Source organism: Barbus barbus (assembly GCF_936440315.1).
Source record: "Barbus barbus genome assembly, chromosome: 42".
Taxonomy (NCBI): domain Eukaryota; kingdom Metazoa; phylum Chordata; class Actinopteri; order Cypriniformes; family Cyprinidae; genus Barbus; species Barbus barbus.
In genome coordinates this window covers 18,944,451-18,964,934 of record NC_136720.1, presented here as the reverse complement: position 1 = coordinate 18,964,934, position 20,484 = coordinate 18,944,451, and the positions used below count along the sequence as shown (strand labels likewise).

Genomic DNA, 20,484 nt, shown 5'->3' with positions numbered 1-20,484 from the left:
CGATGACCAGAGGAACACCTCGGCATGCCAGCGGATCTGCTGTGAGTAGGAGGTGTAGTGTCTGTCCATCTCCACAGGTCTATGTGGTATAAACACCTAAAGAGCATGTTTGGTTGTAAAGGTGATGAGACATTGGCACAGACCCGCTCATGGAAGCAGGAAACACTTATATACAGACATGCCAAAGGCATTGAGAGATCTGTCGATTTTTTTTTATTTTTTGCGCATTTGCGAGATTGTGAAATACTTTCACACACTCAGCTGGTGTTTGTGAGCCGCTTTTGTCTTTAGCACTCAGGGATAAAAAAAATCACACATTAACACCACTGTCTATCAGAGGCTTTGTTACAACAAGCAGAGAGTGAGGGGTAAGAAGGCAGGAAAGTCTAGCTCGATGTATTACTTTTTAATTTATGTTTAAAGTATTACTAGTAAATCTCATTTGATTGCTGCATATTTTAATAGAAAGGCTGAAGTTGGTTTATGGACACCAAAGAGGAACATTTCTCACAGTGACAAAAAGAGAAATAGTTTAAAGTAGCAAAGAATTTGTTCAGATTACAGTTTATTTATACATAAATCATAGATTGATAGAATTTCTTGTATTTTTATTTGTTTGTATTATATTTTTTTAATAATTAAAAATAAAGCATTTTTAATATAATAATTTTCGTTTTAATATTTTTAATGTTATTTTAATAAGTATGCTATATTATTTCATACAATTTTCATTATCACTATTTTATTATTACTCAAACACTTAAATCCTAGTGCACAGACAGACAGAAACATTCTAGAGGCTCAGAATGTGATGAAATATGATGGTCTGTCAGAAAGCCAAAAAGGAGAGAGCAGGTGGGAAGACAATGCACTGTAGGTGCAGCCTATAAGCAATGCAGAAAAGAAGGACACAGAGCAGCCAAACCTTTGCAGAAGAGTCTTTCGCATACCTCTCCTTTCAGCTCGGCTCCCTCGTCCTCCCCCTTCAGCTGCTCACCCTCCCTCTCCTCCCCTCCCCTCCCCTCCTGCGCTCCGGTGGAGGGTGTACTGCTCTCTCTCTCTCTCCCTCTCATTCAGGCTGAGCCGTGGACACAAGCAGCAGCAGTCTGTGAGAGTGTGTGTGAGAGCGTGTGTGCGCGAAGCCGGAGCAGAGAGAGAGGGTCTGCCGGATCCCTTACTGAAACTCTACATCTCCCACAAACACACAATCCCACTCACCGGTCCTCCCCGCCAGGGTCCGAGAACGCATACCTGAGGAGTACACCTTTACCCCCACGACCAGTGAAACGCCCCCCACATGGAGCCATGTGAACCCCCGTCTCCTGCTTCACTTGGGATCTGATTTCGGATTGCGTCCTTGGGGAGAAGCTCCAGGCACTGGATCTTTTGAAGTAAGGTGGGACTCCCAAGATCTCGGCTATCCCAGAGGGAAGCACTTTGCTCTGGGCACTGTGGGCTGCAAGCCCCCCTGGGCTGGAGGCCAGTGCTCCAGCACCATGGATTACCTAGTTGGGATTTTTCTGCTGTTGTGTGGGGTTGCGTTACCTGGAAGAGTTGCACCCCAGCACACCAAAGAGAGCGTGCCCAGACTCAAGCTCTCCTACAAGGGTAAGTTTTGCAACCAGTCCATCACCAATGCATACAAGCCTTTTTATCTTTTTAAATTCTCATTACCTCTTACACCAATTTACATTCTCAGATTTGACTTTTTTGCCATTATATATATTTGGATTCCTTCACTGTCACTCTGCTGTTTCGTTTTGACGGTCTCTCTCACTCTCTTGCATGTGATTTAGTCTCGTTTTGCCATGACAGATTGTTTCCATGTGTTCAAAGTGCATGTATTGGCTCTTCTATATAATTTTTTCCAGTTGCACTGTCCTGTCACTCTAAACTCTACACTGGTACCCTGCCATACAGCTTGTGAACTCTGAATGAGGTATCGTGGGTAATGACTCTGCATTTGCAGCCAGAAGGCTAATTTCTCATGCCTCCAAATTGATTTTACAGCAGTCCTTTAAGGAAATATTCCCGGTTCAATGCATGTTAAACTCAATTGACAGCATGCTGATTAGCACGTGTATATAATTTTGACGCCTCCGTCATTTTCTTAAAAAAAAAGATAGGAGATAAAAGAGTTTAAAGTGATTTTTTTTAAGTGAAACGTGAAGCATCTAATTCGATAAGAGCACTAGCATTGATTCTTCTGTTAAAATATGTGCTGTAAATCTATTTTTACAGTCATTTTAGGGTTTATGGTGTTCTATTGTCATGGCAACAAAGTTGTCGAAATTAGATGTAACTACACAGAAAAGCTTAGAAAGTGTTTTTTTTTCCACACTGAAATCATGTTAATGTATTATATAATGTTTTATGTTTTGTGGCTATACTCTTGAAACAGTGAGTGCTTTAACATTTACCGATGTTTCCCTTTTACTTCGATTGTAAGTATCTCATTTAGCCCAAAATTTTGCCTTTTTAGATGAAAGGGAAGGATAAGTATAAACTGCTGTCAATTCAACTTGTACTGAAGCCGAAATACCTTTGAGTTTACTAGTTTTGTCACAATAAATTGGCACGTGTACACATTCTCGCAAGTATGCATACTTATGCTTGCATACATTGTATATTTTAAAGCATTATTCTCTCAAACTGTACTCCATACGTTGCATTCGAAGGCACTGGCGATGCTGGCCGCTATGCGTGAATGGTGGTAACAGCAAACATGTTATTCTCCGGGCTGTGCTATTTTATAGGAGACAGCGGAGAGATCCAGACTATAGCAGCCTCTTTGTAACCCAGAGCTTTCATCTCTCACGGAAATAAGCGGCAGCATTTTTGGCATATTTTGGGCCGTTTTCCTTTTTAATGTAAGCTTAGCGGGCTTGCTGTGGTTCTTTGTTCAGGAACATGACCAAAAGTATACACATATATGTGTGGCGGTGATTTGGTAAATATAGCCTTCTGTTCTGTCAGTGAATCTGGGCTTCTGGTGTGTTGATTGTAAGGTCTGTGTGTGGCATGGGTTTACCCCACCAGGGTCCGTTTAACGCCCTCTCATTTCTTTTATAGAGACAGAGAATGAAGGAGGGGTGAAAAAGACCATTTATTTTTGTCTGAGAATGTGTTGTTAGGAAAGAGAGAGCCAGAGAACGGAGAGGATTTAAGAAACCAATTGTTGCTCCGAGCATCAGAATCTTCTAACTTTAAAAGGAAACGCTGGAGACTTTAATATATAAAAGATGCAGGTCCACCTGTGATCAATCACATGCTTCTCTGAGTTAATGCTGTTGTGCTTGGATGGCCCAAAGCATTGTAGGAAAACAGTCTCACATTGCGTCATCAAAATGCTTTGCAAACTTATGCCACCTGTGCACTTTATGGATATGTTTTTCTGAGTGTTTTTGTATGTCGTAATGGATTTGGATTTTTATTGACAGATGTAGTCCGATAAAAACACACACAAGCTGTACTGCTATGCAGAAAATCTGTTTGGGATGTCAAAATGGCAATAAGATGTTTTCGCATTGGATAATAACTTTTTTTTAATGAATTCTGAATCCTCTTAAACTGAGATCAAACCAGACGTTTCCAACGATTGCGAAAATGCTGTGTGACGTAACAGAACCGGCGCCAATCAAATGATAATTGGTGTTTGTGTAACACTTGTGTGGAATAGGATTTTGGACAAATTGGAACTCTAGAGCAGGGCAGCTTTCCAGTGCAGTGCCACAAAAAAATACATAACTAATCATTTGATAAAATGTTAAATGTCCTGTCACTCGTAAAATATGAACAAAAAGATTTAATCGCTTGTTACTTTATCGCTTTATGCCAGGTTAGAAGACAGTCTATTGCAGTATATATTATTATTAATTTTATCACCAGATACTGCATAAATAGTGCAAAAAGCACACACAAATACAAGACTTCCCTGTTGAAACAAACAGCATATGCTGGTTAGGTATGTTTTGAAGCATGGCGGCTGGTTTAAGCTGGTCCTTAGTTGAGCATGAGCTAGTTTAAGCTGGTCCTGATCTGGTTATAAGCTGGTTATGAGCTGGTCCTGAGCAGGAGCTAGTTGTTCAGGACCAGCGTTGGACCAGCACATGACCAGTTTAAACCAGCTCAAAACCAGCTTATAACCAGCTCAGGACCACCTTAAACCAGCTCAAAACCAGCTTATAACCAGCTCAGGACCACCTTAAACCAGCTCAAACCAGCTGCCATGCTAACCAGCATATGCTGTTTTTTTCAACAGGGTTATGGCATGCAAATAGCAACATATTGTTCAGAAGTCGGCATTCTACCTCCAAAATCTACTGACAGCCTTGGAAATGAAAAGTTTCCCTTTTTAATAATTGAGTGAATTTTGAGCAAATATTACTAGAAAGAATAGTTTTGATACAGAAATTGTGTTAATCTCATTTGCTGTCATGAAATTGTACTGTGTTTATTATGGGTGTAACGATTTATCGATACGATGTCTAATGATACAATGCATCGATGCCATGTGTAAAATATGGATATCTGTAGTATAAATAGGCACCTTTATTTTGGCCCTGTCCACATTTTCACATGTCTGTCTATGCATTACCACCAACACGTGCATTCTCGTTCAAACTCACGTCTCAGGACTCGATATAAGGACTGCCCGAAGGCATAGGGTGAGCATAAAAGACGCTCGGGATTGTTGGCGGAACAGTTGCACGCTGTGTTAGAAGTTTTCTGCGCACACATCTGAAGCGCACGCACATATACTGCCACATCTACACCACACGCACGAATACTAAATTGAACTCTCTTCCTCTTTTTTGTGCATGGATGAATCAATACAGACATAATGATATCAAAATGCGCATTTTGGCAAATATCCTAGTAAACTCAGTTAGGCATATGTCTTAATGTAAACAGCTGAGAAAGAAAACCCATGTGTATCAGTATATTAAATCCGTGCTTTCTTCTTAAAGTGAAAACAAATGCTGTCAAAGAAAAATACTAGTGCTCACTGCTCCTGACTTAATAACCTTTGTAACATCAAAAATTATTCATCTATATTTAATTTATACAGTGAAGACTATGCAGTTATTTTACATTTGATTGTGTACCTGAAAATGTATTTTAGCCTGAGCTGAAAAACCTGAAAAGTACTGTTTATTGAACTTGTGTCTTTGTTCTAATGTATTTATTTTCTGCTATTGCTTGCAATTTGGTATAGGTATATAATATCATAATATCAAATTATTGATCGATATACTCCTGAATCGAATCGTAATCGTATCGTAGAATTTTTTGAGGTATCGACAAATATCGTATCGCTGGGTCTGAGAATCGATATCGTATCGATATTTATATAATATATTAATATACTTCATATATTTTTGCTGTCATATATATATATCAAATATCGTATCGCTGGGTCTGAGAATCGATATCGTATCGATATTTATATAATATATTAATATACTTCATATATTTTTGCTGTCATATATATGTGTGTGTGTGTGTGTGTGTGTATAATATTAAAACTTTTATATATATTTATTTATGCATATAAATTACAGATAGATAGATAGATAGATAGATAGATAGATAGATAGATAGATAGATAGATAGATAGATAGATAGATAGATAGATAGATAGATATACATTTATTTATGATAAATATATCAGGCCCCATATACAGTAACTTGTACTGTACAATAACTTGTTTTCCTGTTGGATAATTGTGAGACATTATATGTGTGTGAGAGACAGAAAATGTGTCTGATGTGTTTTTGGCCAACAAGATGTGTGAGAATGGAGGCAGGCTTAGATAATTAGACACCTGGCCATGGTGATAGAGCTGTTTGTGTATGTGTGTGTGTGTAATGGAGAGGCATAGTCCACAGGTGCTTGATGGCTCTTTTGATGCTCTGCAGTATGACAGATCGCTGTTCACACCCACACAGTGTCTGAGTGTTAAAACGAGAGAGAGGAAGAGAGGAAAGGATGGAGGAAGAGTGGCAAAGAGGGAGCGGGAGGGGAAAAGAGCGGCTGTTTTAATGAAGGCGGTGGGCAGACAGTAGTTGGCCAGGAGAGGATAGTCGTTAAGTGAAGTGTCATTCATTCTCACTCCCCCTGTGAATGCAGCATAGTAATTAAGCCAAATAAACGCGCAGACATGCTCTCCAGAGACGCACACTCCAACGAGCGCTGAGAAGGGGGACGGCTATCTCTTTCTCACACACATACAGATTTATCATGAGTTGCACACAGAGTTTGCAATTCAGTCATGCCGCCTCCAGGGAGGCCAGTCGGACGATCACAGACGGAGAGATCCATCTTAGTTGTTAAACGATGGCCGAGTGATAGATTTTCCTCTTCGTTTCCCCTCCCTGTAATTATACCAGCGCTATGTCTTCTCTTTACTCCCCTCTTACGCTTTAAACTACCGTCTGTGAAAATTGCTCTTGTCAGAGCTATCAACGGCCCGTTCATCTGCCAGTACGTTGTGGGATAGGCCTTCACATGCTTGTCAGATTGCCTTTCGGATCTCAAACTTGTGGTTACGAGGTTGTGAATTCACACTGTAGGATTAGCAGCGAGTTACAGGGTCCATGTGTGCCCAAAACCCCACATAAAAACCATCCGAGATGCCAGATTAGGGCGGAGGTGGTCGGTGCATATGAAGACACTGCCCCCTGCAGGTGGCAAAGTGCGGACACACACCTCTAATGGGGGGGGGGCCCTTTGTGAAAAAGGCCATCCCACCATCACACGCTGGTAAAATGGTGCATCGGGCACTTTAAAGTGCTTGTGAAACAACCTGATAATCAGTGGTGTAGTGGAGGGTATACGCAGGTATACGGCGTATACCCACTTCTTTATCAGTCGGCATTCCGTATACCCACTTCTAAATCCCCTCTGATGCGCACCATTCAGTAGTGTCCTGCATTAGCCAAATCACGACAGTCCAGCATACGAGTAACTAATCCAATCGCATGTGAATATGCGCAAATATTCTCTAAAAACATCCAGTAAAGACAGTGATGCGGTCAGGAATGAGACGTAAACACACTCATGCAGTGTATGTTTCATTTATACTCGAAGCCGGATATCCCTGAAACGGCCTCATAGAAGTAACTTACGAGTCACGACGTGTAAGAATCCAGCTATCGCTGTGGCCAAAGCCATCTCTACTGTAGCTAAGCTGAATAAAAAGAAACGTGAAGACAGTAAACGCATGATTGCGACATTATGGTTTGTGTGTGTTTTTCCAAGTCATCTACAGGTAATCAAAAACGGAGTGTCTATTTACACTAAGTGCAAATAGCCCATCTTGTTGGCAAAGGCTATTTACATTAACTCCGCCCACTAACGTGTGATTGAGTTAGTCAAGAATAACAAAAGAAGTTAATTCAACATTAGTTTCAGTGGCGTAGATGGTAAGGCGCATGCTTTTTGACGCGATCGACCCGAGTTCGCGCCCACCTTTTGCCAAACATTTTTTTCCCCTTTTCAAATCGCATATCGCTAACTTCTTAAATGATTGAGAATCATGATTTTTTGTTTGTTTCAAATAGGGATCACAATTCTCCCACAATTCTGAACAGACAACTAAACAAAATAGCATGTAATTTACTAGAGATTCTGACAAAATGTCAGTTGCTGCAGTCTATTTATACATTTATTTTAATTGCAAAATCTGCACCTCTTCTGTGGATAATATTATTTTCATAATGATCCTTACTCAAGCAGAAGTAGTTAAGTAACTACTGTGCAAAATATTACTGGCCCATTTTTGAGTGAACTAAATATGCAAGACTATTTTACATGTCACTGTTTTTGACACAGGTAGTTCATCCTTTGCAGAGCTGCTTAAAAAAAAAAAAAAAAACCTGGGGGCATAAATTAAGAGTATACCCACTTCTCCAGGCACCACTACACCACTGCTGATAATTACTCACTACAGCGTAATTACCAGGCTTCCCATTTCATTACCCTGCCCCATGGCCTCCTGGGATTGATTGGGATGGGCGACACTGGGACGACAAGAGACTGCGAGTCGTCGGAATTCAGCCTAAACCTTCTGAAATAGACACTCCGCGCCCGACCGCACTGGACGCAGACTGGAGGCATCCTATAATAGCGGGCTGTTCGCTGGCTGCCGGGTGAAGTGCAAACTGGCTTCGGGCCAGGATTTGGGGTGGATGGGAGTGATTATATGGAGAGGCTTGGAATGATGCTGGTTTCTCTTTCTCTCACGGCCTCATCTGCATCCGTCTCTTGCCTGTCTGTTTTCACCCTCTTCACCAGAAGTAGATCTCTCTCTTTTTCTTTGTCTCGTTATATATCTCTGTCTTTTTCTCTGTCCGTCTAATTTTCACATAATGAAGCTACTTTTAAAATATAGTTTGTCAAGCTACTTTAGATAGTTGTTACAGTTAAACTATTATTATTACTATTATTATTAATTACATTGAAGGCATTTAAAATGGTAAAAATACCCCATTTAAAATAATTTTCTAATAATATATAATATAATGTAATATATGTTTTTATTTTCCCACATTTTAGTTCAATTTTGGTTGGGTTTTTTTCTTTTCTTCTTTATGTAGTTAAATAATCACCACAGTATAATTATATTAAAACAAGGGAATTTATTAGTAGTCATGTGACCCAAGTTTATGTAAAATAAAAAAAATGTGGCCACAAATGACTAAATTGTGGGAATAATTTCTTAATTTGTGGCCACAATATCTATTTTTTTCTTCTGCATGTCATGGACGGGGCTCCATAATCAACAGCTGAATTTAACTTTTGATTGTTTTTTAAAGTTTAAGCAAATGACAGTTATAAATATTAGAATACTCTTTTGTGAATTATTTATTTATTTATTTATTTATTTACTGAAACATCTGAATGAACTGGTTCACTAAAAATATCTGGATTCCCAAAGCTTCGTTATAAGATAAAGACCGAACACATTTGAGAGTGTATATTGTTGTCTGTAATGTTCTTGTTGTTCACTGCTTCTTGGAAAAGTAGCTTGTTACTGGTCTCTATCTCTGAGTCTATGTGTGTTTATTTTATATTTCATGTCCTTCCTCTCATTCACTCTCTCGCTCTATTTTGCTCTCTTCTTCTGTCTGGAGTGCTGTAAGGAACTTGAAGGTCATCTGAAGTCTTTGTGTTGCATGAATTATTTACTCTGTGGCTGTGGAAGGTCTTCGTCCTTATTGACCTTTTTACGTATCGCATCCTGTTGTGTTGAGTCTTCTGTTGGCCCTATTAGACGTTAGACTCCTTTAATGACCCTCAGAAAGCCCTTGGCTCAGGGATTTGCACATTTAGCTTCCTCTTCATAACACATAGTTATTTATAAGCAGAGTGTTTTATTATTCAGATGCAGTGTGTGTGTTTACACATGTGTCATATGTTGTGTATTAGGTTACTAATTAGATACTGAGTGCAGTGTGTTGGGAAGTGGTGCACCTGTTATTGAATTTCAATGGTGTCCTTAGACAAGTGTTTCCAGATGAGTCAGATTTCGTAAGACTTAAGTGGCTATGTGTATTAGTTTGCGTGTGTGCTTGTTTGCTTGTCAGGGCTCAATCCAGAATCAATCAGTATTTACTTATGAGCTTTTAACCTTAAAGTGCAATTTTTATTTTATTAGGGTTTTTTATTATTACTTAAACATGTGGTTTTACTAGTTGAATACAGTATTCATATGTACCAGCTTTGATGTTGTCGTATTTTTACATGTTGTCATGTACATGTATACTAAACAATCCTAATATTTAGTGGACTATATCACAGAAATGGTTTCTGGTCCTTTGCGAATTGTACCAAAAAAATTACTTGCAGTTAAGTGAGGGACTCAGTATGAACTCAGTAACGTCTCTGAACAATTCACTGAACAATAGAGTCCGATTCGAATGAACATATGAGACAGTTTGAAGCTTTTTATGACTTTAATTAAAAAGAACCGGTTCATGAATGGAGTCTGGAGCCCAGCTTGTGAAGGCCATATTTCTGTCAGTTCAAGTCAATATAGTCGACCTAAATATAGAACCTAAAAATAAGAGGTCTAAAAAGTGAATAAAAGATCCGTACTAATGTAGCTCTCTTTCATCACTTTGTCTCTCGCTCTCACTCTTGTAAACCTCCTCTCTTGGCTATTTGTTTTAATGTCACATTATCTCTGGCTGTCAGTCTCGCTCTCTGTACATGCGCTGTGTTTTGAGTGTCATCTGGAGCTGTGGAGAGCGGATTGTGCTTTCTCTGCACGGTCTGTGGCCGGGGGCCAGTTTTAAACAGACTCTGCGGTTCACCCGTCATGTCGCGAGCAGATCCAGGGGTAATTAAACGGTTCCACATACTCTCCCCTCTCTCTGTGGATCAGGGCAACACAGGAATTTCATGCGGTCACGCACAAATATTGTGTTGCATTCTGCAACAAAGGACATCAGGGAGAGCTCTGGTTTTTAGTGGCGTGCACAGACAGACTTTCAGGCTTACAGTGCAACAGAAGAAAGTGCATAAATGCAACCGCTGACAACATGACATTTACATTTTTGGCACAGATGCTTATGTTTTAAGCTCAAAAATCATTCAGTTTAATTAGGCCTTTTGTATTTTGAAAGAGTTTAGTTTTATAAATTAAAACCGCTATATTTTATTTAAAAGAGACTGCAAAGAGATCATTTTAAAAGGATAGTTCAAAGAAATTTTTGAATTCTTGTGATTATTTTCTTAGCTTTATGTTGCTCCAATCCTGTAACATTCACAAATAGCAAAAATGCACCATTAAAGTGTTATAAAGATATCCATATGGAACGTACACTTTATTCCAAGTCCTGTATTGTTCCAATGTACTGTACTTTATGAAGTAATACAAAAACTTTGTGTGATAATTAAACCAAGATGTAATATATTATTGACTGATAATCTGCTCCTCCAGTGGGCTGTTAAACACTGTGACTGGATCATTGAGTTGGTGAATGAATGAATCATTCAGACTGTTTTGGTGAAAATGAGTGAATTGGACTACTTTCTCATGAACACGCCAATGTTTATTTGTGAATAAAGACTCATACAAACTATTGTGTGTCTTCATTAACCTTCAGAATTTTGGGTAGAAGTACTTTTAAGATATTTTTATGGTGCTCTTTTGTCATTGTCGAGATTGGCATTCCCTGTCCTCATTTGCATGTAAAAAGAATTTCCTGGTGGCAACACTTAAAAATTCATACAGTACATGAGGTTGAGTAAATAATGATACAGAGTTCATTTTTGGTTAAATTATTCATTTAAGCTAAACAAATTCATCTTTATAACTGCCACATGCGTCTTGCAAAAAGCAGACATCGGTCTTTTCCTCACCGTTTGGCTTTGAGAATGGAAACTTGAACCAGTTGTCTGTGACATAAATCAGTTCATACAGAGGCGTCTTTTATTAAAACTAACGTGCATTAAGAAATCTGACACAGTGATTATATTTCCTGTTGGTGTCAGTGGAATTAAATGTTGTCCTGCACTCAGCTGTCAATCCAACAGACCGAGCTCCAGCACGGTTACTGGGGAAACTTACCAAAACCTGCGGCCGGTTGCATGCAAGAGCTAATTAAAATGAAGCGAAACTTCAAGCTTATTCATATCCCAGAGCTTGAAGCAATATGCGAAACAGCGTGTTAAGCAAATCTCTGTTTCTAAAATCTAAGTTCTCTCAAGCACAAAACCGGCAAGACCGAACCACACACTTAGCCCATTGAGAGAACAGAGAGAAGGAGAAATTTTGCCAAAACCGTGTCACGATCGAAGACGTGTGTTTTGAAGCGCGCCATTGTTCTGGCTTAAACAAACAGGTAGCGCCCAAAACCATCTGCAGCACTCTTTCACTTTTTATTCCTTCTTTCCTCACTTTGCTTTGCTCTCCTGGGGCGGCTGGTAGCCCGAGGCAGAGCTAAAGCACAGTGGCAGCAGCATGCACACACATTTTCCCATCTCTCAAACACACAGATGCAGAGATACATAACTGTACACCTCACCAAAATCCAAAACTGCTTTTTGTCCTTTAGACTGTGCATATTATTAGTTTTACACTCATTTTCACATCCTAAACACTGGTCTGTTAACTCTTAAGTCACGTGGGTTGAGTTGGACATACTGCTTTTACATTTTTGTCCTTTAATCGACTTTATTTTTTATTTTTATTTTAGGCATGTGTCACTTAATTAATTGGTAAATTAATTAATTGGTTAATTAATTCATTAATTGGACAATTAATTTATTAGTGAGGTCGACTTTTATATTTGTATATTTTTCTCATTTATATAGAAATTTTTCTGCATATATTTCCAGAGTTGTAAGTTTTTACATGTAATTTTTTTAGTAGATGTTTGTTTTATATATATATATATATATATATATATATATATATATATATATATATATATATATATATATATATATATATATATATATATATATATATATATATATATATATAACTTTTTTTTTCAAAAATCATGTTTTTTTTTAAATATGTTATCATGTTTTATTGTGTTAGTTAGCTGTATTTTTTAGTTATTTTTTACCTAATCAAAATAAGTTTGATTGAGATTAATTGGAATGCACAATTACACATTTTTGAAAATTGTTAAAAACAGTGTTATCTGTTTTTGCAAATGAACTCTCTCTCTATATATTCCTTTTTTCCCTTTATTTTAAACTCGTTTAACCAAGCCCTTGTTGTTGTTGTTTTTTTGCATTTAAGGCATTAACATGTGCTTTATAAGTAGTAATAAACAGCCAATAATGCTATAGTAATATGCATGCTAATAGTGTATAGTGTTCTGGTCTGAACTGTTACCAACGTTGTTAAAATGTGCAGTTTTGCAACTTTGTATTACTGAGTTAAACGTGCATCGCGGCTCAGCATGTTTTCAGCAAGTGTTTCATTTTCAGTTCTAAGTTTAGAACTTTCAGTTGTGCATTTTTAGTTTAGTATTGGCTTTTAGTTTTCATGTACCAACTATTGGAAACAGAGGTGTATGGATGAAAATGTGGCAGTGTATAAATCAAGTGTATGAGAGACTTTTCTATGATTTATGAAGAGTTGACAGCACAGTTCTCAGTCTGCAGGACAGAGAGACTGAGAAAGAGTGAGATACATTTGTTAAGTTTCCTTTTTTAAATCTCACACTCCATTTACTCTAAGCTCCAATCCAGGTTGATGTATCTCCGGATAAAGTGTGTGTGTTTGTGTAATCACACACCATATTATGGCTACCTTTTGTAATGGTCTTGCCAAGGCAGCTTTTTAAGAAAAAAAAAAAAAGCCTGGTCTTCAGAGTTCAAGCACCAGTCACTCACTTTGAGCAGGGGAAGAGTGAAACTGCCAGACGCGGCTGTCATATTTTGAGCCAGAATGGAAGGAGAGTGAGGCTTTGGAGAAGTTCACCTAACGCTAGTTACAGACACTGGCAGAAAAAAAGATGCTAAGAATAAGAATATTTGGCACATGGAGCGATGCAAAGACTAGATGAGTGAGAATAATAGAGTCAGGGGAGTGAAAAAATATCTCTCTTCCAGGATGTCCTCATGTTCTCTCAGGCCTCCCCTGAAGTCTGGCAAGAAGGAATCAGTGTAGCTTTCTTTTATTTCCTGAATACAATCTACTTTTGACTATTAATATTTCTTATTAAATGTGTTAGCCAGTAGCAGCACATGGCAGAAATTCCTTTAGATTCTTTAATGGTGGTTCTTCTACTCAAGAACCTTGATTTACTGTATAGGCTTCTTGAGTTGATTATATGGTTTTTCATGATATAACGTTCTTCATGCAAACTTTATTATACATTTTTGACTCAGAGAATCAATTTGTGTAACTCTGTAACCTCTGTTTTCATCTCCGTTTATTTATTAGTTTGGCAACCTTTCGTAAGTTTGGGGTTGGTAAAATATTTAATGTTTTCGATAGAAGTCTCTTTTAGATTAGATTAGATTAGATTAGATTAGATTCAAGATTTTGCTCACCAAGATTCATTAGATTTTGCTCACCAAGGCTGCATTTATTTGATTAAAAAACTGTAAAAACAGTAATGTTGTGAAATATTATTACAATTTAAAATAGCTGTTTTCTATTTTAATATATTTTAACATTTGATTTATTGCTTGTGATGGAAAAGCTCAATTTTCAGCATCATTACTTCAGACGTCAGATCCTTCAGAAATCATTTTAACATGCTAATTTGTTGTGGAAATATTTCTTATTATTATCAATGTTGATTTTTTGAAGAATAGAAAGTTCAAACAAAGATAATTTATTACTCATACTGTCATTTTTGATCATTTCAAGTATTTATTTTCTTTCAAAAAACTAAAAAACAGCCACTTTTAAACAGTAGTGCAAGTTAACCAATAAATGTTGTCTATATAGAAGTGCTGATACAGATCTTTTTCCCATGTGATATTGTTTAAATAAACCCATTCAAGACCCCTACATTTCTTCTTACATAAAAGAGAACTTGCTCAATATTCTGACTCAGCCAGAGTCCGTCAGACAGGCCTGGCATCCGTTTATATATCTGGATATTGCTTGCGATCGCTTAATGAAACTCAGAGTGAGCCATGCCCGTTCTGCATTCGGTCCTGCGGGAACGCTGTTCTACATTTGATATGCAGCGTTATTGACACAGGCAAAGTAAGGATGGTCTGTTTCTCCTTAACGCTCTCCCTCTCCCACAACCCCACAGATGTCCAGAATCTTAGCGGCGAGAAACACAGATGGCTACTATAGGAGCGGATTGATCTGGGCTCTGGAGACGAGCTGCAGTCTCGGCGTGTCATTGTTGATTATGATTCGTGTGCGTGTTGCAGAAATGTTGCAGAGATGTTGACCTCACCCTCTCCCATGAGCAGATGTGCTGGCCGGTGGCTCCTGCAAGCTCTTTTCCAAAGCCATTTCTCTCTTTCACCTCTTCCTTATCATTCTCACTTCATCTCCTCTTCACTTTTCTTTCCCTTCTTATCCGACCTTGTTTTCTGTGGCAAATTTGGCAGATTTCGTGCCTCAGGTCATTATATTTTCACAGTGTCTGGTTGAACAGATAGTTTCTTTGGCTGTATCTGCCATAACAACAGCAGTTTTTGCTTGATTAGCTGTTCCTTTGACCCAAGTTACTAGGATTCCAAATAAAGCGGTACTAATTTTGTCTTGTGCAGTCTAACTAACTGTGTGTGGTCGCTTTGCGGGTGTATTGCAAGTGATTTACTGAATTATTGTGCAAATAAGTTTGACACACCCAAATTTAAAGGAGGCTTTTAGTGCTGGTGTTGAAAGATGTACTCGGCGAACTACATTAGTAGATCAGATTCTTGTATTATGATGTTGCAGTGTATTTCTACACACAAATGCTAAATCAGGCCCTCTGGCTTCATATAGACTATGCGATGTAGATGTAAGTGCCAAAGTGCAAGAAGAACTATTAAATAAGCTGTATATACCAACATGTCTAAGACCTGTTCTGATACTACCTCAAACCCAAGCACACACACACACACACACACAATTTTGGTTATTCAGCCATGTGTTAATCTCATATGAATGATTACGTGGGTCAGCTGGTGATACACTTGATTTGGTCCTTGTGATTCGATCATACAGTGTTTTCCTCAGCAATTTTCATGCTATGGTTGAAAGGATACAGTTGTGGTCCACTAACCACCAAGGTGGTTTTAAAGAAATTGTGACTAAACACATGACTAGTGTTGTTTTTCAAATATGCATAAAGTGCAACAAATAACTTTCAAAGTAGCCTTTCTGAAAACATTTAAATAAATGAAATATTTGTAAATATTTTTGTTTATTGTAGTTTATATATAAAACAAATATGTATTTATATTACGTTTATATTTTCAAATGTGTTATTTAAAAATGTATTACTTAAAATGTTTAAGTTTATTTAAAAATGTAAAATTTAGATAAATATTATATAAAATGTGTAGCAATATCAGCAATGTATTATTTAAGATGATTTTAAATATAAATGAATGAATGTTATATTATATGAAAGTATATAGCGTTATCAGCAATAAATTATGGGACCTACTTATTAAGTTTTCTGCTAACCTGACACAAAATATAATTTATTATTATTATTAATTTAAATAAATGGGTGCATATTTAAATTTGTAATTATAAATACATAAATTGATATTCAGCAATACATTTTGGTACCTACCTACAGTATATGTATGTATAAATAACATTTATGAGCATTGTGGGACCTACACTGTGGAAAAAAAAGAAGTTGAGCCAACTTAAAATTTTAAGGCGTCCAGCTTCAGCAGATTTTTTAACTTATTTTTGTAGGAGATTCTCATCTTTTTGTTGTATAAACTCAAAAATCTGCTGAAGCTGGTTGCCTTCAAATTTTAAGTTGGCTCAACTTTTAGTTTTTACAGTGATACTTGTTGGACTTTCTTCTAACCTGAGACAAGCTTCTTTCTGTTTACTTATAAAGCAAATGAGTTTGAAGTTATGTATGCCTTCTTTTTTTGTTCTGTTCTTCAGAAATGCTGGAATCCAGTAATCTAATGACTTTCACTGGGTTGGCAAACAGTTCAGGTTACGACACGTTCCGGATGGATGAGGAGAGAGGAAGATTACTTGTTGGAGCGGAGGATCACGTCTTCTCTTTTGACCTGGTCAACATCAACAGAGACGTCAAACAGGTGACACACCACACTAGCTTGCCTTAACATCAGCATAGATGAATGTGTTCCTGGTCTTATTGTGAGCGATTCATGTTGCATGCTATTTGAAGAGTCTTCATATTCCAATTAATTAGAACACCACATGTCAGTTAGGCCGCACAGCGTGCTAATCATTTTTTTAAGCATAAACTTGCATTCAAGAAACTCAATTTTTCATGATAGAATCAAACTGCGTCCCACCTGCTTAACATGGAAACATGTCACATTTTAGCAGTAAAATATGTTGTGAATGGTAATTCATGCTGTTTCCCCTCTGTCTGCATTTAGCAAGAATGATCGGTGAGGGATTTTATGGAGTGTGTCAGAGAAACCCTGGGTCAACAGAAACGTCCATCTCGCTCTTATTAGATACACAACCCAGATCTGCAATCACTTTCTCCTTCTTTCCATCTGCCCATTTGATCTCAGCCTGCCTCCCTCTGTTTTTCATTCCCTGATCATATCTGCAGCATAATGCTTCTCTTTCTATCTCTCTCACTCGCTCTTTCTTTCTTTCTCTCTCTCTGGATTCCATTACTTTGATTTCCTTTTTCTTTTTCGTGCTTTTATTCTTTCTTTGTCCTGGAGGCTGCAGACCATTTGCTTTATATTCCATCCTCGTAAGGGTTATAGCTGGCTTTTATTGAACACACACAGAAAACATGCATACTTCAGCAATGCCATCGTTTTAAAGATAAGAACTTGGCAAATTATCGCAATTAACCAAATTATTTTCGCAGACAGAATACCTTAGCAGATCTTAGAAGACGATAGCACAGAATAAAAAACGCTTTGTAGGCCTATGTATGTGTGTGTGTATGTATCTCGTGCTCCCTGGATAAGAGGAATGGTAGTTTTTATCCTCTGTCTTCATCGTCGTCACAGATGGAGGTGGCAGAAGGACGGCAGGCAGCAGTCGTTGATTATTTTACAGCCAGGTTTCATGCCAAGTGCCTTAGTCAGTCATTTGCAGTTCATTGTGTTCGCTCCGCACACATTCTCACACCTTCTCTGTTTCCTTGTTTTATAGATCGCCTGGCCTGCCACACCTTCCAAACGCGATGAGTGCAAGTGGGCTGGAAAAGGCCTTGGGGTAAGTGTGGGGCGACAAGAAAACTTCCTTTGAAATCAGAACTGCATCAAACTACTTTGATCTTTTGAGTATATTTAGGGTATGTGACTCACTTCAGATATATTCAAATTTGCACTACCATTTAAATGATTTTTTTTTTTCTTTAAACTATTTAGCAATTGATCAGAAGTGACAATATGGACTTTTTCACTGTTTAAAAAATTCTGTTTCAAGTAAAGGCTTTTAGATGCTTTCTGTTCATGAAAGAATCTTGATAAAAATGTATTATGGTTTTCACACAAATATTAAGCAACTGTTTTTAACACTGATAATATTATACATGTTTCTTGAGCACCAAATCATCAACCCACTGTCCACTGTAAAAAATGTGTTTGACGAATGTTTTACAAAAACTATTTTTATTTGTATAAAAATGCTATTATAGTTTTTCTACGAGTTACTTGCCATTTCTATGTAATTGTTTGAATTTTTTTTTTACTAGCGATCTCTATGGAAGCCGTTTCTTCCACTGAATACAACATTTTTAAAAGGTCATTTGCGACTTATCTCGCAATTCTTACTTTTTTCTCAGAATTGCACATTTATATCTCTCATTTGTGACTTTTTTTTATAACGCATTGCACGCATATTTTAATAGTGAGTTTATATTCTGCTATTCTGACTTTATAACTTGCAATTGTGAGTTTATATCACGCAATTCTGAGAAGAAAAGTCAAAATTGTGAGACGTAAAAAGTCAGAATTGTGAGATAAAATCATGAAATCTATTTTTTTATTCAGTGGTGGAAACGGGCTTTCATAGATTTCAAAGTGAAAATTGTTTCTACTCAATTTTTTAGTGTAGCTATAACCAATACACTGATCTGAAAAACTATCAAGAGCTTTTTTAATCTCTAAAGCACTATTAACATGGTTCTTGATGGTTTTCTAAAGCACCATGGACATGAAAAATGATTCATGATAAGAAAAGCGTTCATTAAAGAACCTTTACTATATGTGTATGTGTGACCTGCATTACTCAGGCCGGGTGTTTCGTGTGCACTTTGGCTTGATTGATTACGGTTGCCTTTAACAAAGGAGTTTTGCTGGTGCACACGCTCTGCTGTTCCTCTCGAGAGTTTATATTCTGTGTTTGGATCCAGCAACCCTTGGCCCTTCTGTAAAACAGAAATGGTTTATTTATCAACCTGGCTCTCGCTCGCTCTGTACGTGTGTGTGTGTTGTATCTGATGGTAATTTCACGGCTGGGTTCCCGTTGAGATGGGGGGCAGAAGGGGAGCAGGATTATTACAGATAACTCACCAGACCTACATCTGAGACGTACACCCTTAATTAAAGTCACCTGATATTGCAACGAGGTGCATGAATCACGTTTACCACATGCATCCTGAAAGAACCATAGCTTTTGGCACTGGCTGTGAAGGGTTTATCTGGCGTTACATACACACAAATTCACCAGCTCAGAATAATGGCGTTTGCGTGCTGTGAAAATGTTTGTTCTGGAGACAGAGTTGTTGAAAGCTGCTAGCGAGCGGGCGTGAATGCTTGATTAGGGTATTACCAGTGCATTTCCCTCTCTGCAACCATAAATCTCTTCATTCTCACATTTGGCTTGGCCAGCCAAGGCAAAAACAAGCCCAGAACGACAGCTGGTACAACTGCCTCGCTGCTCGGTCGAAACTCTGGGTGATTCATGTGAGATGAGGGTTAAATATCTCAGCAACACTCTTCATAACTGTTCGTTCAAGTCTCAGCACTATATATACAGTATTTACAATAAATGCATCATTTACAAAGAATTAGTGAGATTCAGTTCACTTTGTAAATACTTATGATAGTGAAGCACAGTAAAAAAAATGCTGAGGGTGGTTAGTGTACTCCTGGCTACTAGTTGCTGTAGTTGACAACTGTATACTGTGTAACAACATTATGCAGTGAATCACAAATATTAGCTGTGTTAATGGTTTTAAATGTATCTTATGCATGTTTATGAATTAACTGTAATAGTGTGATGTCCACATATTGGCTATTTTCAATCATTATAGTTCCATATATATTTTCACTTCCTCTGCATTCTTTGTGAAATATTTATTTATTTTATAAATTATCTAGTTTTTTGTGCTATTTACTGATTTGCTTTTACCTTTTGTCACTTTAAGTCACTTGTTTTGTAATATTTTTTAATAATATAATTTTTTTTATCTCAAATTGTTGATCAGTTATTTTTTAATAACTTAAAATGTTGTTACTTTGCCATTTCATACTTAAATCTGTGCTATCTAGTCAGCGGTTGAGTAATTTTTAATAAACCATATTATGAATTATGATTAAATTAGTGCTGTCAAATCGATTAATCATGTTTAATTGCATCCAAAATAAAGGCTTGTGTTTACATATAATATATATGTGTGCGTAAAAGTAAAAGTAAAAATATTTAAGAAATATTTACATACATATGAAAATGTGTGTATATACACACACACACACACACACACACACACATATATATATATATATATATATATACAAGGTTGTATTTTGTATGCGATTAATCGATTTGACAGCACTAGAATAAATGTGAAGTATTCTTATCCAAATTAAAGTAAATCACTGAAGTTATCTTTTTTTTTTTTCTTTTTTTTTCA

The 20,484-nt window shown here is 37.3% G+C and overlaps 1 protein-coding gene across 1 annotated transcript in view; it reads left to right on the top strand.

Moving 5' to 3' along the window:
* The first annotated feature begins 1,071 nt into the window (after nucleotides 1-1,071).
* The window catches only part of LOC306861368 (semaphorin-3aa-like), a 35,513-nt gene continuing 16,100 nt past the window's right edge, over nucleotides 1,072-20,484 (top strand). Inside the window, exons 1-3 of the mRNA XM_079403591.1 lie at nucleotides 1,072-1,608; nucleotides 16,566-16,726; nucleotides 17,778-17,840. Of these exons, the coding sequence (XP_079259717.1) occupies nucleotides 1,497-1,608; nucleotides 16,566-16,726; nucleotides 17,778-17,840 (336 nt within the window). The 5' untranslated portion in view covers nucleotides 1,072-1,496. The remainder of the gene's footprint in view (nucleotides 1,609-16,565; nucleotides 16,727-17,777; nucleotides 17,841-20,484) is intronic.